The sequence below is a fragment of the Dermacentor variabilis genome, chromosome 1 (genome assembly GCF_050947875.1).
Source record: "Dermacentor variabilis isolate Ectoservices chromosome 1, ASM5094787v1, whole genome shotgun sequence".
In the NCBI taxonomy this organism is placed as follows: Eukaryota; Metazoa; Arthropoda; class Arachnida; order Ixodida; family Ixodidae; genus Dermacentor; species Dermacentor variabilis.
Window position 1 is genome coordinate 234,899,607 of NC_134568.1, and position 21,347 is coordinate 234,920,953.

The 21,347-nt window shown below is 42.3% G+C and overlaps 1 protein-coding gene across 1 annotated transcript in view; it reads left to right on the forward strand.

Annotated features, from left to right (window-relative positions):
* Positions 1-18,202, forward strand: part of LOC142559708 (F-box only protein 22-like) — a 33,603-nt gene extending 15,401 nt beyond the window's left edge. The window contains exon 4 of the mRNA XM_075671272.1: positions 13,285-18,202. Coding sequence (XP_075527387.1) covers positions 13,285-13,921 — 637 coding nt within the window. The 3' untranslated portion in view covers positions 13,922-18,202. The remainder of the gene's footprint in view (positions 1-13,284) is intronic.
* The last annotated feature ends 3,145 nt before the right edge of the window (positions 18,203-21,347 follow it).

A 21,347-nucleotide genomic window follows, 5' to 3' on the forward strand; every position in this document is an offset into this window, starting at 1 on the left:
TTCTATCTTATCTCTTGAGTTGGACACTTTCATTCTTTGTTGTTTCTTTATTAGGTCCTTTGTTACTTGGGAGAGCTTGCCTACTGGTTGCCTTGGTGCCTTGCCTCCCACTTCAATCGCTGCCTCTGAAGCCAGCCTCGTTACGGTTTCATTCATTACTTCTATGTCATCATCATCATCTCTCTGTTCTAAGGCTGCATATTTGTTTGCAAGTACCAGCCTAAATTTGTGTGCTTTTACTCTTACTCCCTCTAAGTTGACCTGTTTTTTCTTGACCAATTTTACTCTTTCTCTGTTTAAATTCAGGTGGATCCTGGCCCTCACTAACCTATGATCACTACATTTTACCCTACCTGTTACTTGAACATCCTGTACTTTGCTGGGATCGGCAGAAAGTATGAAATCAATTTCATTTCTTGTTTTACCATTAGGGCTTTTCCAGGTCCATTTTCTGTTGCTACATTTTCTAAAAAAAAGTGTTCATTATTCTCAGCTTATTCCTTTCTGCGAATTCTACCAGCATCTCGCCTCTAGCATTTCTAGAATTGACACCATAGTTGCCAATTGCCTGTTCACCCGTCTGCTTTTTCCCCACTTTTGCATTGAAGTTCCCCATTACTACTGTATTCCGCGTTTGCACTTTTCTCATTGCTAATTCAACATCTTCATAAAACTGATCTACTTCCTCATCGTCGTGACTGGACGTTGGAGCTTAGTTTTGTACTACTTTTAATCTATACCTTTTATTGAGTTTGATTACGACTACTGCTACCCTCTCGTTGATGCTGTAAAATTCGTCAGTGTTGCCCGCTATGTCCTTATGGATTAGGAATCCCACCCCGTATTGCTTCTTATCTGGGAGACCTCCATAGCAGAGTACATGGCTGTTATTCAACAATGTGTAAGTCTCACCAGGTCTTCTAATCTCACTAAGGTCGATAATATCCCGAACAATGTCTGATAGTTCTACTAAGAGTCCTACTAAGCTCTCCTCACTCGAGAGGGTTCGAGCGTTAACCGTTGCAAGGGTCAGTTTCCATTGGCGGCCTGTCCAGACCCAGATAGTCTTAGCACCCTCTGCTGAGTTGCAAGTCTGACCGCCGCCTTGGTCAGCTGCTCCGCAGCCACTGGGGACTGAGGACCATTTCTTTGTGGAGATCATTTCATTAGGGAGGTTTAGTAATTAATTATTTAGTAATTGGTTTGCTGAGCTACTATTCACAACTAGGGTGGGGGTAGGGAGTTGGGGGCAAGACTGGCTCCAGCGATAAAGTTAGCTCCAGCGACTGGCAGTGATCCATCAACTTGCACCGTTCTGATATCAAATTCGTTGCAAGGTTACCAAAGCCAGCACAAGCTCATTCTCCCGTTCAACAGGGGAAAAGACAAGGTTAACGTGTGTATCCACAGAGTTGAAATCAAGTGGCCAATAGTCAAGGATGGCCAAGAAGTAAATGGGTGTTATGTCTCAATTTATGCTTAACTGAAGACGCGCTAAGCGCTGTGGGTCATATGGCGGCTGACGATGCCATGTGCTATGCTAAGCTGAAGCAAACCCTCCTACAGCGTTTCTGATACACTGAGGAAGGGTACAGAACGAAGTTTCGAGATGGCCAAAAACAGGGACTCCAAAACAGGGACACAGTTTGCTTGTCATCTCACGGGATACTTCGAACTCAGGCAGAAAATGCTTAAGACAGGGATTACCTATGACTACCTACGCAGAGGTCTGCACAAGTTCGCTGAGGCTGCAGACCACTACCTCGAAGCTCAGCGTACGATGACCCCTTGAAAAGAGCAAAGAGGACATGGAACCTGAAAGTGTGCAGGGCAAGCTAGGGTCCCAGACGGGCAAAGTGCAAAGGGAAAGATACACTCTTTCCTTTGCAACAAGCTAGGGCATAGGGTGGCAGACTGTTGGTCGAAAACTAGACCACCTATTCAAAAGAGGGCTCCCTGCCCAAAATGTCGCAGGAGTGGCCACATGGCAGGAGCCTGTCCTTTTCACGAGGGCAGAAGTGGCCAAGCATTGTGCTCATCATTGCAAGTGGATTAAGTGCTTTTGAAAGAAAAGGCTGTTTCCAGTGGCACTCAAGTTGAGATGTAAGAAGGAAAAAAAAAATAAACGAAATCGGCACTGAACAGAATTCCAACGGCAGATGGCATGTTTGGGAGACGTAGCGTAGTTGTATTACGGTTCACTGGATGTACTTCAGTAAAAGTCAAGTGCTGGCTGGTGCCTGAAGACAAACTCGCTGGAAAGAGCCATACCATTTGCTTACTAGACCAGTTGGTCATGTGTCTGGCTGAGGCGAAAGTAGACATCAGATCCCCATTTCTAACCAGCAGATTGACGGTGTTTTGCATAGAGGATCCACTTTTTGACTTTGTTGTGGAAATGTTGAGGGTGCATGGGATGCTTCTACTCCTGGCCCTGGCTGGAAGAGGCTGCATGATTCTCTGGCGTGCAAATAGCTGACTGCAGCAGAATGATGTAGCTGAGTTGAACAATCGGTCGGTAACCATGGTGGATGGTACCTGCAATATCGCTGCCAAGAAAACCACCAAAAAGATGGCTGTTGCCGTTGTCACAGGAATGGCTTTTTGCATGGCCTCTCGTGGTGTCAGGTTAATCTTTTGCATGTGAACCCTGTTGATCTGATAGCGAAGCAGAAGGATGATCCCCAGCACAGTGCCGCGTCGAAGCAGTCGGTAACAGGGTTACGGCCAGATCAGCCTAGACTGAGTCCATTCTAATGAAGTGTATTGGGTAGAGCGCGTGCCTCATTACACAAAATAGTTCTTTGTGGCAAGACATATTTATATGCATGTGCATATGCTTCCATGCAAAATGTGAATGTTGTGTTATGCTTATATTGGACACCCCTCAAGTGAACCCGATAATGAACATCTGTGCCCATGTCTGTGTGTTTATGTCAGCGTGCGTGATCGGGACAGCGCAATTGTGAAAAGTTGTGCACCTCCAATACAACTTCCTTAGGTGGGAGGCAATTGTAGTGACTGCAATACTTCCCCACAAGACTCCAGATGCTGCACCCTAAAGCAACAGCTAGACAGTGGCATCAGGCCACCCGACCGAATTCTGAAGAGCGCCCCCAGACAGTCAAACCTCAAAAAACAGACTAAAAGAAAGGTGCTTCAGCGCAGTTGTCTGGCGGAAAAGCATGCAAAAGAAGGAAACACTGCATCACGGTTAGTGTCGTATGACTGCGGTTCCAGGAATGACTGTTGGAGGAGAGACATGTTCGACTTCAGATCAGGCAGATGCTAAGAGGCCTGCAGGAACGAAGCTGACCCGCATCGTTGCACGAGGCCAGGCGCAAAGAGGGACACTGCTCGATTTATTCCCTAACTGAGCAAAAGCAACGTTCCACCTCTACGTGCACTCGACGAAACATTGCATAGTTTGGGCATGCCGTGAATGTGAATTCCAGCCACTTCAAATTGACCACCCGCAATGCTGCTGCTATGCGGCGTTTATACCAAAATGACGGTGTTTGTACCAAAACATTGCCAACTCCGCCAGTCGCTGCCGCTATTGCCACCAAGACTTACAATCAACCAGGCTTCTACAACCACAAGAGCAACAGTGCTAAACTCTACTGGTGAACCGACATTGCTGCACTGCGTTGGATGATGGACATTTAAACTGTGAGCTTGCTGCTAAATTCTCACGCTGTTTCTTGATGCACTTTGTCCTCTTATGTCACATTAAATATTACGTGTTTTGTTTTCTGGTAATTTTGTTGTGACATATTTCTTGCATGCATTTTGATTATTGATTTGCAATATGTTTTGATTATTTATTTTCATGTGCTAACTCATGTTCATTCTCTTCACGTTGCACACCCACAAGCATGACACTAAAGGTCCTACACTGAGCAACGGTCATAGCATACGTTACAGCACCACTTTATTTTGGTTTAGTGTGAGCACAGCTTTGTAATGAGGGATGGCTGGCATGGGGCCACATGTCGCCGAGTTCATGGGCATTTGATGCTGTATAAGGCAGAGGTTGGCGAGAACAGATAATTAGTGGGAATTATCAATTTACCAAGCTAACATGAGTCAATAACACAATCTTTTTGTATAACTGCCTACTAGTGTAATTTTTTACCATTGACAATGCAATTGCAGTGTTCCAACATGTTAAAATAACCAAAATTGTAATAAATGCATGTGCATATCATTATTCAATATTCAAAGCTAAGTATTCATATTCAATTCATATTCGAAAGTTTAAATATTCACTCACCCCTAGTAATTAGCTAAATGTTAATTAGTGTAATTTTGGTAATTATTTATTTATACATTTTGATTTACAGTGTGAGTAATGTCTGCCTCTTGATGTAATCCATCTCAATGAGTAGATTTTTGCTATATGCCACCGGGGATTGTTTTAAAATTCTATTAACAAGTAAAGAAAAAGCACTGAAAAGTGTTAGCTATTCTACAGTTGATGTTTGAGTGACAGCTGTGCTGTGCCTGGGTGGTTCTTAGGCTCCGTGGTCTTAAGCAACCTTTTGAGCTTTAACCCTTTGACTGCCAAACTTTTTTTTTCCAACTGCTACACAGCCCTTGCCGAGTTTATTTCACATGTTCAGTGGACGTTTTATGCTGCCATAGGTGTTTTTTTGTCACCATTCTTTCCTATTTCACTGTTTGTAAACAGTTCACAAATTCCTTTATGTGTCATAGTTCGGATGGGCATGTTACACTGGTCATGGTCACGATTGCTCTTCCAATACTCATTCTTGGCCATTTTTTTTCTCTCATGTTGGCTCAGTGAGCATGTCATGCTACATAGAAACTGGTTCTCCATCATCAATTCTTTTTGATTCATAATTCTTCAAGTATTCATAAATCTCCTCGCCTATCAAAGTGTGGATAGATCTGCCACACTAGTTTGTCATGACTGCGCTGTCACGAAAGAGTGACAGAGCACTCAGACATTTGCTCCACCTGCAATTTAACTTGCGAGGTTTTTGTGCATTTAGATGACCTAACCATAGATGGCACGACAGCTACGCAATGCAATTTTTTGCACAGGTTGCTTCTGCAGAGGCAGGGAGTGCGGTGAAAACACACGAGTATACTGAGTATGGCAGGAGTTGTGTGTGGGTGCCCGAGTTATTTTGGAAGTAGTAGTTGAAGGGCTAATGATTAAACAGGTTAACAATAGCACAGATGATCAGATGACAAGGCATTCAGACCAGACATATTATGTGATGTCAGTGGAAAGTTCAGAGCACAAACAACTGAAACCTTCCAGGCCAAGTAGTCACAGTCACTAAGCCTGACATTTTCTATTTCTCTTTTTTCATTTGTATTAACTTTACGATGCAGATTTGTACACATTTCTAGATGCTATATTTACATCAGGGCCAGTACAATGTAAGGACTCCTTTCTTTAAATTTTATTCCTCATCACCACCGCTATCATATATTATATCATATCATCCACCACTTGTGGCTGGCCTGTTCTTGTGATGACTTGAGTGTAGTGCCAGCAAAACCACTGACAGGGAAAATAATTGGAATAGTATTACTACATTATCCTGGCCCTGAGCAAAAATCTTCAAAGCTCAATCACCTTTCTGATTTTCTGCCAGACGTCTTTGTTGCACTGCCCAATTGACAATATGTCAAGATGAAAAAAAATACAGAACAAGAGTAAAGTGAATACCACTTCAAATTAGCTTACTTAGCCTTGTAAGTGCCGTGGACGAGTCTTACTCTGTTAAAATGTTTTTGGCAAAAAGCGCTAAGGATGAGCCTCTCTTGCCCACACGTTTCAGCGGCCTTTCTAAATTCCGGTAACGGGCCGGGCTCGTCCAATCCATTTTGATGTTCTGGCGAGTTCTCTCTTTGGCCGCTAAAGCGCCTACGGACTCCTTTCGTCCAGCAGAGACCTTAATTATAGTGGCTGGCAGTCACGTGTAACGGTGTTGCTGCCCCCTCAAGCGTGCACATTCTTCAGTAGCAGGCCTTACTCATCTAACTTCATGGCATTTTGTGGACTTTATCCCATTTACAGCAGTAAAAGAATGTCGTACAAGTTGGTGCATTGTCTATTGCAAAAGTTAAAGCAACACCGACAATAAAGTCTGCAAGCTAAGATGCTTGTGGTGTAAGGAGTGTGGTGTGGGACTTTGCCTCGTACCGAGTTTTGAGATTTCTCATATGAAAGCAACCTTCTAATCTTCCACAGCCACTCTTCAAGAAATTAGATTTTTCACATTTGCAACTCTTTCTTAACAAATACTTGTTCTAAGATGTACCTGTAGCATCGAGCAGCTGCGACACAACTGAACCCCTGTCAACTCTAGCATTTCTAGTCAACATATGTAGTTCTTGTTATTTCATATTTTCAGACACAAGTGATGAATTGACTCTTTTGACAATTGACATATTTCAAATCTGGAAAAAACATTGCTATCCAATTAAATTGCTGGCAATTAAAAAAATGACATTTTCTGAATGTATTCGTTTTATTTTTTGCCGGCATTTAAAGGTTTATGTAAGCTAAAGTGGCTCACTACATTCATTACAAATGCTGCTTCAAAACACATTTACAGAGGAAGAACAAGATGATAATTGAGTAAAGAATTGGAATAGAAAAAGGGAAAGGCTAGGTGGAAGTTACAGAAACAAACAAACAAATGTATAGCAAAGTTGGAAAAAGAACTGTATGTAATATATACTCAAATCTCTCTCAGTAGTATTGAATTTGAACTTGATCATGCTCATTATGTATAGAAGACTGCAGTGTGATAATGTTGTGGCTGTGTTTATTTTTTCATTAAGTTCAACAACAAGATGTAGCCATTAAAATTCATAAACATATTTTTGCCAGCGAGCAATGCATACGACAGGCTTTCATGTTGGAGTTCACAGAGCCCCTGGAAATTGGTGAAAATGTGTGGTATCATTCACTCTTGCTATGCCCATGTCTTGCTATGCTCATCCTTCTGACAGTACAAAAAATCTGCAAAGTCTTTGTACCTGATAATTGCACTGACAAACAAATATGCAATCACAACCAAGACCAACAATCGCTTGACTGCAGTGCGAGAATTAAGTGATATGTTGGGAAGGGTGAAGTGGTCACATACCATTTGGTCAGAGTAGCTGAGTGGGAGCATTGTAGCATTTCTGAGATGTAAAATGCCTATGGGTAACACTGCAACCTAACAACTTTGTTAGGTTGCAAAAGCACTGGTGAACAGCAGACTTTATGAAATGATCTTTTGCCCAGTGTTGAAGCTTTTAGAAAGTTAACGTAGTAAGATGATATATGCACACACAAAAAAAAAACCCAGGTGGGGGGGGGGACAGAGAGAGGGGGAAGCTTTATGCATTTGTTGTACTGCGTGAGAATTCCATTATGTAACTTGAATCCAGCAATTCATGTTTTTGTTGTGTCTTCCCAATTTCCTGCTGCATGGATGAAATTCAAGGGTTGGTGTACGAGCATGTCAGCACTGCAGAGTGTCCACAGTGGGCTGGTAGCCACATGCAGTGTTAAAAGGTTGTATCATTTAAGATGCACCTAGGTGTGATGTTCGGGGGTGGGGTAGATAAGGCAGAAAGATGATGACCAACTGCGAAACTGTTTATTTGGTGGCAACCAGGTTCCTTTCTGGCATGCTAAGGGATGGTGCTCGGCTTTTAAAGAGCGCCAGCTGACATAAAAGCTTTAATGTTGTTGAATGTTGGTGGCAACCTACAACACCTTCTCCACCGCAGTTTGAATACTCATGACAGTTGCTATTGGTCAGGCTAAAGCCCCTGCATCTACGCGCCACCGCCGCTTTCTTAAGTAGCGACAACCTTTGTTGTGTGACGCCTTTTCCCCTCACACCAAATCCGGTTCCGGTATTTCCGGTTCCGGCATTTCCGGTTTAAAAATTTCCGGTTCCGGTGTTTCCGCTTCCTGTAGTTGCGCTGCGGGAATTTCTGCTCTGACTGCTGTTCGACGATGGTGAGACACCCGCGCGTGCTTAGCAGAGCTGTGGCAGTCACCATAAGAAGAATGCAAAGGGGACAAGCTGTTGTATTCCGCTGAAGTAGTAGTTCGCGGTCGCTGTTGTCCAAATGCACGAAAAACGGCAGTGGTCTCCAAGCACCCAGGCACTACATTCCACTGTACGTTGTCGCTCGTGCCACAACCCGTCGCAGGTTGACGCGAAGCAGCGAACACGAGCAGATCGCTGGTAACAGTAGGTGGTGGTTCTTGGATGTAATCGCATTCACAGTTTCAACCGCAGCTCGTGCAATTAAAGCCCCTCCAGCGGCGCGAAAGTAAACAACGCTAAAAAACAAAGTGTCACTTCCACTCGGAACAGGAAGCTGCAGCTACGTAAGTTCCGCTTGACGCCGGAAGCTAAGAGGGTGAGTTGGAGAGGGGCGTGAAGGAGGAGGGCAGGTTGGCAGTACTTAACCTGGTCGGCGGAAACGTGTATGGAGGGGCTTTAGGTCAGGCTGTCTTATGTGCTGAGGTACCGTCGGTTTGAATCTCCCCAAGGTGCGTCCATGTCATTGACCTTGGCAGTGGAACAATGAGCTGTTGTGACGGCAAGTGCAGAAACTGGTGCAGTTACTGGCACATGCAGTGCCTCTGGCATGGGGTAAGGGACATCAGGCTCTCCCTCCCTCACAAGCATTGATGCTGTCGTAGCAGCTGTTGGTCTTATGTGGTCCTGATGACATCTCCAAGTGTAGGTTCCACTTGGTGGTTGCACCTTCACTTTATAGGAAACAGGATCTATTTGCTGGAGCACAGCTGCGTTGAGCCAGCGATGTCCACTTCTGAAATTCTGCACCAATACTTTTCACAAATGTGTACTATACTGTTGGCGTAACGGCGCCACATTTGTATATTGTACAGTCTGGCGCATATACTACGCTCAGGCATTGGCTTCAATGCATCCAAACCGGTATACAGCTAAGGACTAAAAAAAAGATAAGACGGCATTTCCTTTTTTTTTTTTGTAGGGCATGGTGTGATATATTATCAGGAACTTAGACAAAGTTTCTTGCAAACTTTCTCTTGCCGAGCCTTTCCATAGCGCCTTCCTTAACATTTGCACGAATCTTTCAGCAAGCTCATTGCTATTTGGGTTATTTGCTGAAGTGAAAGCTTGTGGATGGCATGCTCTTTCATGATTGCTTTGAACTAGGATTATTTAAACTGTGTGCCATTATTGCTCACAGTTGTTTCTGGTAAACCGCAGTGCGCAAATAAGTCATGTCCATGGCAACTAGATACACGCAGTTTCGGAATGGGCCTGCAAAATCAATGTGTACTCATGCCCACATTCGAGTTGGCCATGTCCACGTTTGGAGAAGTGCTTTCTGAGGCACATTCTGCTGCTGTTGACATGTGAGGCAGTGCCTTACTTTGATGTCTTTTTTCCACAGAAGGCCACCACACATAGCTTCGCGCTAGTTCATTTCTGTGCACGATACCTTGATGTACCTGCTGTAGCACCTCGAGAACCAGTGGCTGCAGTTTCAGTGGCACGACCACCCGCATTCCATGCATCAAACACCTTTCGTAGGCTGTGAGCCCCTGTGCCTGTCAAAATAAGGCCTCAACACTTTATCATCAATATGGCAAGGCCAGTCCTTTTTTGGTGAAGTCCATGACAAGGCTGAGAATGGCATTACACTCTGTATGATGTGCACTGTGTTTGCTTGTCACAGGCAAGGATGGCAGGGTGTAGTCTCATTTGGACCGCCTCTCCAGATCTGAGGTTTCTAGAGGTAGACACGAAAAACAATCCACATCATTGTTCTTTGTACACACATTCATAGTTGTATGCTGAAAGTGTTATAGCCTAGTGTTGCAATCTTGCGGCAGCTATAACCAGAATGCCACTCTTTGACCCTAGAATGATTTGCAATGACTTGTGGTCGGTAACTAGAGCAAATTTTCGACTGTAGATGTAGAAATGAAATTTCTTTACTCCAGAGGTTAGGGCGAGCGCTTCCTTCTTAATCTGACTATAGTTTTCTTCTGCCTTTGTTTGTGTTCTCAAAGAATAGGCAATTGGTCTTACCGTGCCGACATACGGCGTCCAGTCCATATGCTGATGTGTTGCATGACAGTTGCAGTGTGAGCGCTGGGTTGTAGTGTGCAACCACATCTGGGGATGACAGCACGGATCTGGTAGATTGAAAAGCATCTTTGCATCCTTGGTTTCAGTACCAACATGCATCTTTCTGCAAAGGCTCTAGAAATGTTTAGAAAGTGTTGCAAGGCATGGCATGAACTTTCTTCAGTAGTTGTCAAGGCCAAGCAACGAGCGCAGCTGTGCGATGCTAGTAGGGGCAGAAGCATTCAAAAGTGCTTCATCTGTTTTGTTCGTAGGTTGAACCCCTTCCTTGCTGACGTGACCCAAAAATTGCAGACTTTGCTTTAAAAATTTTCATTTTTCTTGCTTTGGGCACACATTTCTGCTTGCAGATGTTTGAAACACTGCTTCTCGATTCCTGAAGTGCTCTTCTAGAGTGCTTCCCGTTGCCAAAATATTGTCCAAGTAGCAAGTGACTCCTGGTATTCCTTTCAACAGGTTATCCATAATTTGCTTACGCTTGCTTGGGGAATGCTGTTGAGCTTGTGAATAGTGCAAATGTTGCTCCAGTCCAAGCGAAGATGAGCAAACCATTCGTGACCCAAAAGAACTGGTCCATCTTGTACCAGTATGTAAAGGGAAAGAATGTTGACATGGTCTTCATAGAACATGCGCGCTTTTACAACACTGGAGGGTTTGACGACTTCATTCGTGAAGGTATTGAGAGACAGTTCTGTTGGCTGCATCTTTAAAGGGAGTTGGAGTTTCTTGAACTCTTCTTTTGATGCCACGGACACTGTTGCCCCTGTGGCTAGTTCCATGCTTATTGGCTGCCTTCGATTCCCATGTCGACGATAATGGGACGGCAAGCTTTCGGCGACAGCATCTTGGCAGTCCCTGTTTCGTCGCTTTGGAGAGCTTGAATCCACTTTTTCCTATGGGCTGGTTTCTTCTGGCTTCCTCGGCATGCATGTTGGATGTGGCCTTTCTTGCCGCAGTTTGTGCACCTGTCTGCAATATGCGGGCACACCCGGGAAAAGTGCTTGTCAGACCCACAGCGATAACACTTATATGAATACTTTCTTTTAGCCTTTTCATCAGAGTTCATTTTGTGCAAATCACTGCTTGATTCTTTCACATGCACTTCTTGGACATTTTTGTTTGCTTCTTCCAAGCCCAAAATGCGCTCTATGGCTTATTGAGATGTTAGCATCTCGTCTTCAGTGTTCAAATACTGCTGTATGTCAGTCTCTAAGTGACTGATCCATAAAACTGCTAAATATGCACGTTTGAGCTAGCTTTCGCAATTCCACTACATAGTGTGCAATGCTTTCATATTTCAGCCGACTGCGCCTATGAAATTTAGTGCTCTCTCCTATGGCAGACACTTCAGGCATAAGGTGGTTGTGAAGCAGTTCTCCAAGTTCCCTGTACGTCTTCTCCAATGACTTCAGTAGTTGTATGTTTTTGGGCCATAGATGCCCAGAAATCAATGCACTTTGAGGTCGTCCGAGACTTTGTTTTTGCACAATAATAATATAATAATAATAATATTAATAATAACCAGCCTCTCTTCGTACGATAGCCAGTCACTTACAGCTTCGTTGAAGGCTTAAATTTCTCGATGTGGCTAATTTTGGATTTTGATACTTTCTTGGCTGTTCTTAAACTGCTTGGACGTTCACTGCTTCCATGCACTTGATGCAGACAATCTTGCATCACAGCTTCACAACTTCTTTCGCTGGTCTTGCACGGGTGCAGCCATCCTCATCGCCTCTTGTGATGTTCGTGTGTAGATAAGGCAACAAGATGACAACCCACTGCAAAACTGTTCATTAGGCACCAACCACGTTCCTTTCTGGCGCGCTGAGGGATGGTGCTTGGCTTTTAAAGAGCACCACTTGACGCAAGAGGTGTTACATTGTTGAAAGTCGGCGGCAGCCTACAAGGTGCATGTTAAAGAATTGCACCAGGAAGTCAAAGATTAATCTGGGGCCCTCCAACTGTGACACCTCGGTGTATCTTTGGCATGCAAAATCCAGTAATTATAATGTTCCTTGCTTACTGTTCTTACTGTGCCTTACTGTTCTTTGCTGCATGCAACTTGACTTTGAAAGCTATGCTCTTGATAGCGCAATGGGAAAAACTGCATTCACTTTGTAAGCAAAACTTCCTGCGCAGTTGCATATATGCTGTTTACTTGGGCATGAATTCACACGAGATGTTTTTCTTCCCTTGTTTTCTTTATTTCTTCCTTTTTCTCTTTGTAAAGAAAATCCCTGTGTTTGCTTCCTGCCTGGTTTTACCATTGCTAGCCATGTCAGTGTAATAATGAAACTTGTCTGTAGTTAAATGGACAACAGACTATAGAGCACGCACAGCACAGCTGAGCGCCACGTGCAGCGAGAGGAGCAAACTCAGCGTGAGGGACATGGGCAACGAACTAGAGAGCACGCACATTGCATTGCGAGTCCCGACTGGGGCAAATTGGGTACTTTTGCAGTACCTTAGCAAATGTACAGGCCTGTATTGTATTGTGAAAGCTATGGCTTCATAAAAAAATTTTTTTCAGGTGGAAAATTTTTACTCAAGCAAGTTTTAGTGTGGGCCATTCAGCGAGCCGAGGAAGCCGCCAAGGGCCAACAACCTTTGGCCGAAACCTAGGCGGGGTCCAGGCCCACTCCACCAAATCGCAGGGCATTCAATAAAGTTATTTGAATGAATGAATCAAGTTGTAGTGGACATAACAGAAAATATGCAGAAATACCTTGGCAACTGAGGCATGTAGCCCAGTGATCTGGGATGCTGCTCTGGAATCTGGACGTCAGTGAAAGAGATCTCACAGTGAATGTATTGATTGTAAAATAGTTTTGCAATAGCCTTGAGATGAGCTCAGTGTTCTAGCTTATTTGCATGGTAGACTGCAAGCACTATGGCATGCCCAACTCCTGAGTGGGCGAAGTAACAATATAGTGTTCGTGTCCTTGTTTTGAGTGTGTGCATCCATTAGTCTTTTATAAGCGCTTTCATGCACTTTAACACAATGTTAGTTGGCACTTATGCTTGAGCTACTGGCACAAATGTCCTGATGACCTTTGATATTTTTTGGTTTATTAAATAATTAGTCTGGTCCTTGTTGCAGTAAAGATAGAATCTTGCCTTCTGATCTTTTTCACTTGTGCAGGTTTGCCACTGACATGTTCAAAAGCCTTGTGGGTCTACCTGTGGGTGAAGAGGCAGTGGATGTTAAGTGTGTCTTGTGGTTCACTGTCAGCGATGTGGCATTTGGCGAAAACTATCAGCTCATGTACGACATGGTCACAGATGTTGTGGCCAGCTGTGGCATGCGGCGCTTTGCCCTTGGAGGAGCAGTCCTTGAGCAGATGACTGTAAATAATGGCCTAAATGGTATTGATCACTCAATCCTGTGTGCTGGATTGTGCTTTTCTGGTGATTCTGTACGTGCTGCATCAAAAATCGTTGCTCCGTCTGTGAAAGGTGCCGAGGCAGTCGAGCGAGAGTTGACAAAATTCCGGCTAGACACAGGCTTTGATGGCTGGGACAAGTCCTGTACCTTTGGCTTCATGTTTGCTTGTGTGGCACGTGGTGCGAGGCATCATGGAAAAACTAATGTTGAGGCAGATGCATTTGCACGTGTCTTCCCCGGTGTGCCGCTCATGGGCGTCTTTGGAAATGGGGAAATTGGAGTTAATTATGTGCCAACTGATCAGCAGCTGTTGGCCCCGGTAAGCAGAAAGGAGAATTGCTTTCACGGCTACACCACAGTGTTTGTTCTGCTGTCATGGAGCAAATGCCGATAATCATAACTGATTCTATCAAGCATTTGTCTAACATGTGAGCATTTTTCACTGCAGTGCCTATTGTGGACTTGGTGAACTCATTTCATTGTGAAATTCTGAATGAGATGAACTTGTCTTACATTAAAGGTCCTTCTTTAGTTGATGTGGTTAGTGGCCACATTGAGCATTGGTGACAACAAGAGCAGGTTGTTTTTTGTTAAGCTGTGGCCAAAACATGTTGGTGCTTGGAGAAAAGATACCCTCTCTTGTTCCCCCCCCCCTCGCATCCTTTACCCCACTAGTATTTCCATGATTGAACATATGGGCACTTGTTAGAGTGTCTTTCTTTACCACAAAGCTCCAACGACACCCATCTGAAACAAGTTGTGGTCTTTAAGAAGTGGTACACATGCAAAGGTCTTATGTTCTATTATTCATTTCTCTGTTATTTTTCCCCCCTATATAGTATCATTATTGGTGCTTTGTGTGGGTTTGTTGCGAAATGTCATAGTTCGCTTGTTCATTTCTACATATTTTCTTTTTTGTTATGCTGTCTATTATTGTAGGTGGTGCTTTTTGTTGGTTTGCTGTGAAAGGTCTCACTGTTCTTTTATTACGTTCTCTCCATTTCCTTTCTTTTTTTGTTATACTATCTACTATGATAGGTAGTGCTTTCTGTGTGTTTGTTCTGAATGGACAGTTGAGAGCAAAAGTTCAGCAAAAAATTATAATTTGTTTCTGGGACAGCCATGCATTGCATTTGTTGGACAGGTGCATGCCTTGGCTGTGACATTACGGGGTGGTCGCTTTTTTTTTTTTCTGTCTTAATCTTAAACAGAATTGTTAAAAATCACTTGTGGTATGCAACACAGTTGTATTTCTTGAGCTAGATTACTCTCAGAGGTGGACATTATTTGCTCGAGAAATCGAAATGAATATTTTTATTAATTGATAAAGTTTCACTTATTAATTTTAGATCTAATTGCTTTACAGCACATATTGAAACTTATTATCGCTGATGACTTTGAACATCATATCCACTGAGAACAAATTATGAGGGATGACACCAATCAATCAATCAATTTTATTATTACATAAAATAATATACAGATAGAGGTATCCAGAAGGAGGTCCCATAGTTAAAACTGAATTGGGACCTCCTCTTCATGATTAACATAAAAGTTCACTTGGCGAGCAACAACAGCTCGACAGGTACAATTGCAGTAATGATAAATAATGAGATACAAATCTAAGTAGATGAAGTAATTAATAGACAATATAATGGCATTAAGCAATATTTCGAAACTAGATAAAACTAAAGTAAAAGAGGAAGAAAGAGAAAGAAATTAAAGAAAAAAATTAATTACATGTTGGAGTACATAAGAATGGCAAGTCTAAAACCAAAATCAGATTATACAGTGCGTAGTGTCACTTACATATCACATAACAGAAAATGTTTCAGTAAATCACAAAATCGATGGGGTTTCAGGAGTTATATGACAAATGGTAATGTATTCCATGATGATATGGCTGCAAAGTGAACTGTCTGTTTCCCATAATTAGTGCGCACTTTGGGCAGAATGAAGTTATTATGCAGCGCAAAACGAGTTGAGTTAGTGTTTGTTAGAGATGATATAGGAATTAGCGATAATGATATTTTGTCATTTATTAGTTTGAAAAGAAAAGTGGCAAGGTTGTATTTGACAAGGGCTGCAACGTCTAGAATGTTATTTGCTTGTAGTAACTGTTTAGCATTGGCGGTACACCAGTTTCGTTATCATTGCGATCATGTTATTTGCTTGTAGTAACTGTTTAGCATTTGCGGTACACCAGTTTTGATATCATCATGACCAGCCTATTTTTATGTCCACTTGGGCAGGACGAAGGCCTCTCCCAGAGATCTCCAATTACTCCTGTCTTGCGCTAACTGATTTCAATGTGCACCTGCAAATATCGTAATTTCACCCCGCCTAATTTTCTGCCATCCTCAACTGTGCTTCCCTTCCCTTAATTTCGATATATACATTCCTAAAGTTTGCAATGAAATGCATTGATGTTCCTGTACTTTTTTTAGCTTCAATGCACAAAAGTGCATTTTGTTAGTAAATTAAGTGGAACAACAGTGCATTTTTACCGCAAGTATGACAGAGCTTATCTTGACACTAGTGCTAGTTTCAAATTTCGTGCCTTGTGAAATGACTGGCTTAAATTTCTGTATTTTGATAGTGTGCTAAAGTAATTAGCTAAAGGGCCCCTGAAACGGTTTGGACAAATTTTTTAGACGCGTAGAATACAGCTAAAGTTAAACATTCACACCACAATTTGTGTGAAGCGTCTCATATTAAGCAAGCTACAGACGATTACAAGTTACCTTCCTCTATAGCCATGCATTTTCTCCTCAACTCGTTCGCCAAGTGATCGGGGCTAAGCTCCAGCTTCACTGGCTCTGCGTCATGATGGCACAGCGTGTCGTATACTTTTGGTTCTCTAGGAGCGCGCGCGTGAAGCCTCTCCAACCTCTCCGGCAGCTGCTTGGCAGTCGACCCCAAGCGAGAGCTATCGAAGCAGCGTGCGTTGTGAGCATTCTGTCGCAGTGCCGAACGTGTCTGGTATTCTGGTAACCACATGCGAGCTGGGCATTTTGACGGATGGCTGGAAGTATAAACTCAAGCTGATGAAGGAACTTTAGTGTAGACGTGCATGAACGGCCTGACCGGTCTGCACGGTCCAGCCACCTGTTGGCACAGAGCTTAACCAGCCAAACAAAGAGCTAATATTGCCCTAAGACCGGTTCTCACCGCAAGCAGATGCCACCAGAAGAATTAACGCTTTGCTGTCCTTTGCTAAGGAGGCAAGCATGCTTCCTTTCACCCGATCCCTTACCCCTATCTTAGGCCATGGGCCATCCTTCCTAATAAGTTTTAGTCAATCGATCATCAATATTGCACTAACCAAGGTAAAACAATTTAAACATTTACAAAAACGTGTTAACGATTACACTCCTGTGAAAAATTTACACCTGCAGCAAAGAAGAGTACACTTCGTTACTGCTACTGTGTTTGGTTGATCTCTGTGCCACCAGGTGGCTGCACCTTGCAGACCATTCACATTTGTGCTCCTGCTCAACCCGTGAAATGGCACAGTCAATTGGCCAGGCCCTGTCCCCTTGCACTTGCGTTTACCTGAATACCGGACTCGCGAAACGCTGTTGTTGTAGTAATCCTCCGGCGTAAAGTGACGGCCGCAAACGCGCAAATCCTGGCGCCGATCGGATAGTGACAGTCCGATGCGCTGCAGCCAGTCCGCTCGTTTGCTGCCTTGCAGAGGGGCACGATGTCCAAGCTTGACATATTGCCAGTCGCTATGTTTGCAGTCACGTAAATAAGTCGAATCATAGTGCTCACGAAAAGACTGAGACCGACTCTGACCGCAGAGCTCGCCAAAATGGAGCACGTTGTAACACAAGCAGACAACACTTGCTGTGTGCCGGAAGTGCTTAAGTGTAGGGAGAACTTCTGCTTGTGCATTCTCTTTATGTTACTTTCTTTTTGTAGAAACAAATTAACTAACATTCCAACTATTATGAACAACATTAGTTCACCATAAAGTTGGAAAAATTATTGATGATGCGCCCTGGGCAGCCGTTCGGGTAGCTCGCCCTATTAGAATCATTAGGGCAATTTACGTCAAAATGGTCAGGGGTAGCTTAAAATTCAGCCGAGTGATGTGCTGCGATCAGCAGCGATGTACATATTTAAAACCTTATCATAAATTACGCGCTTTACACGGAGCACTTACATGCGCCAATTAATGATTAGAAGGACCTACTCTAACGACTCGGTACGTTTGTACAAAATCATCAAAATAGTTTCAGGGTCCATTTAAAAGGTTGATAGTGACATTTTGTTAATAATGCAATTATGCATTTTGATTTACAGTATAAGTAAGGTTCACCTCTTCAAGTAACCCAGCTCAATGAGTATATTTGTGCTATATGCCACAAGCAATATTTTAAAATTCTGTTAACATAAAAGAGAGAGAGAAACCCGGTGTGTGTGTGTGCTTATATATATATAATAATTTTCTTTTTTCATGGCATTTTCAGTCTCCAGACTCTTGCTCTCGACTGTACACAAGTGTGTTATGTTCATTGCTTAGTCACCAATTTCTTATTTATTATATTGTTGATATATTTTACTGCATACATAATATAACGGGTACTCATTTGGAGGCCTCCTGTCATGTTAATATGTGTAATACGTATAAGTTTTGAACAATAAAGGTGTTATATTGTTACATTCACTTATTGCTCAGCCATCACTTAGCTTGTTTGTTTTTAAAGCATATACAAAAATTTCAATATATATGTACTAAAGCAGATTCTTAGAATACTATCCTAAATATATAAATGTCTATTGAGGCACAGTTTAATTTGAAAGGTGTCTAAAAAGCTTAATATAAATATATCCGGTTACAGATTTTAATCAGATACTTGTGGCACAACATTAGTATGAACAGAAGACTTGTCAATATACCCTCTGTATTCCCTTTTCTATTATAAACTTGCATATGGCTTACATATGTAGTGTGGGCACCACTACACAAACTACAACAGGGTTTTTAATATACAAAAGAATTTTTATTTACGGTAAAATGCATGCATTAAGAACAAACACCTCCTCTATTTATAAAACATGGTATATTACGAGCAAACCACTAATACACCAAAACAAACTTTACACAATAAGTGACAAAATAAATTCTGAATGTTGTCTAAGGTTCCCTAAATGGCTCACTTAAAAAATATGAACTTAATACAGAAGACAAAACAGCGTACAAAATACTTTATGTACTAAACAAGCTTGAAGGGAAATTAAACTTCAGTAGCAGTTCAAGGGCTTTTAGAAACCACATTCAAAATGTAATTATAACTTCCAAATTAAGTACACTCATAAATTTTTGTGTGGTATTGTGTCCTTACTTTTGGTATATTAGTGCAGGAAATATACAGGGTGTTTCAGCGAACACTTTCAAAATTTTGTAAAGGTTGCCTGTGGCAGATAGCTCAATTCTAGTTTATAAGCCAGTCTACTCGAAGCGGCGGACACTATTTGTTGAAAAAAATGAAATGCAAAATCGACTATTTAACAAGAATTCACTAATTAACTTTTTAGAATTATCTTATCACCCATATTGCAGTTTACAAATTCTGGCAGTGGACTTCGCAAGGCGGATCCACTTCGAATGAATTCTCAGAACAACACCAATTTTGAGATATAAATTTCCGAACTTTGCGGAGAAATGCATTGGCATTCCAGTTACTTGTATGCTTCAGTGCTTGAAACGACGTTTTGTTATAAAATTAACTAGAACGCCAATGCATTTCTTCGCAAAGTACGGGAATTTATATCTCGAAACTGGTGTTATCTAGTAAAAATTCGTTCCAAGTGGATCCGCCATGCAAACTCCACGGCTAGAATTTGTAAATTGCAATATGGGTCACAATGTAATTATTTAAAACTTAATTAGTAAATTTTCATTAATTAGTCACTTCTGGATCTCAATTTTTAGTGCAAGTATTGTCCGCCGCTTGGAGTAGACCAGCTCATGAGCTATAATTGTGATATCTGCCACAGGCAACTTTTAAAGATTTTTGAAAGTGTTCGCTGAAACACCCTGTATATGTGTACATATGTATGTATTGTATAGTATGTTCATGGGTATGTAGTATATATATATTTTTAATGCATCAAAACATGTATTTTAGGAAATGAAATGTGTAATAATACCTTAATGCTGCATTGATGTATATCTACAGTGATAATGTTTTGATAGTACATTAATAAGACATAAATTAACATTATGTTGCATTTTTGCGGCAAGGAAAGCATGGCTATGTTTTTGTTTGTATGTATTTTATTGCCTCTTACGAACCGTAGAGAGTCAGAGGCCTTCGTCAGGCATTTTTAGCCTTTAGCCTCAGCCCCTCCAGCAGCTTCCGTATTGACAGTCAGCTGAAAATAAAGATTATTATTATTAACCTTGTGATCACCAAATATGCATACCATGTGGCCCACCGTTCTGATTATTTTTGGCCCGTTAGTGCGCTATGCAGATTAAGCCATTGTGTTATGGTTGTAAACGCTGAACAATGCAAACAAGTAAGCTTTACTGACAATGTGGAAGCAGCACTTTTCAGTTCAGAACCTTAATTGGCAGCCACAGCTTTTCTAGTGTTTAGCATATTAACTACAGAAAAAAACAGACAGAAGATGAAACACACAAGCATGTCAGCTTTTTCAAAGTTTCTGCGTAAATACTAGAAAAGATGGCTTATCAATGAGGCCAAAACACGGCACTTGCGAGGCACTTGCAAGGCAGTCACAGATTCAATTTTGTGTAGAAAAGATTGTAACACTGAGGCCATGTGGAAAGCAGCACCGCACTTTACACTCTCTTTTGCTTTTTAATATGAATAGCTTTCTTTGCCTACTTCAGCTGTTTTGAGCCTATCTGTCTATCTATCTAGCCTCTTACACCAACTCTGTAACCCACGTTGTCTACCTGCTTGGGCCACTAGTTATATGCTCCTGGTCGTGATGCCGACATGGTCCGTTATCGTCATTGCAGCATGGTGATATTTTACTCTCGTCGTTCCGCTGTCATGCCTTCTACCCCGACCCAGTCGTGTAATAGCTTGGGCCATTAGGTATGTGTTTAGGATCATGATGAAGTCGCAGTTGTTGCATTGTCGTCATTACAGCTTTGTAATCCAACTGTTGTGATACCGTCCTCATCATGTCGTCGTCACACAGTCATCGTCATGCCGTCGTATTCACGCCGTTGTTTTATCATTGTCATCATTTCAGTAGCCCCGTCCCATTGTTGTCATGTCGTCATCATTCTATCAACATCTATCTTTCGTCATCATTGTATTGTAATCAAACTGTCATTTCATCATGGTTATGCCACCTTTGTTGTGCCATCGTATCAGACAGTTGCTATCATGCCTCCATTGTCAAACCATCGCTGTAAAGCCATTGTGGTCGTGCTGTCATCGTCATAAAGTTTCGTGATACACTCTTCTCCTCCCATTGTCCTCATCCCATTGTCGTGCCATCATTGTTATACAGTCATCGTCATGCGTTCGTTGTGATACCATCATTGGGATGCCATCGCAGTCATTCTATTGTCATGCCATCATCGTCATTGTGCCATAGTTACACAGACGCTAACATGCATCCATTGTACCGATGTCATGCCATTTTGGTTGTACTATCGGCGTCATTCCCGCTTGTTCATTCAGCTGTTGCCATACCATCATCGTAACGCCATCGACATCATACATTGTCATCATCATTGTCATGTGGTCATCATTATACCATTGTCATAATTTAAAATTCAACATTTCATTGTCGTCATGCCGTCATCTTATATGCCTTTGTCG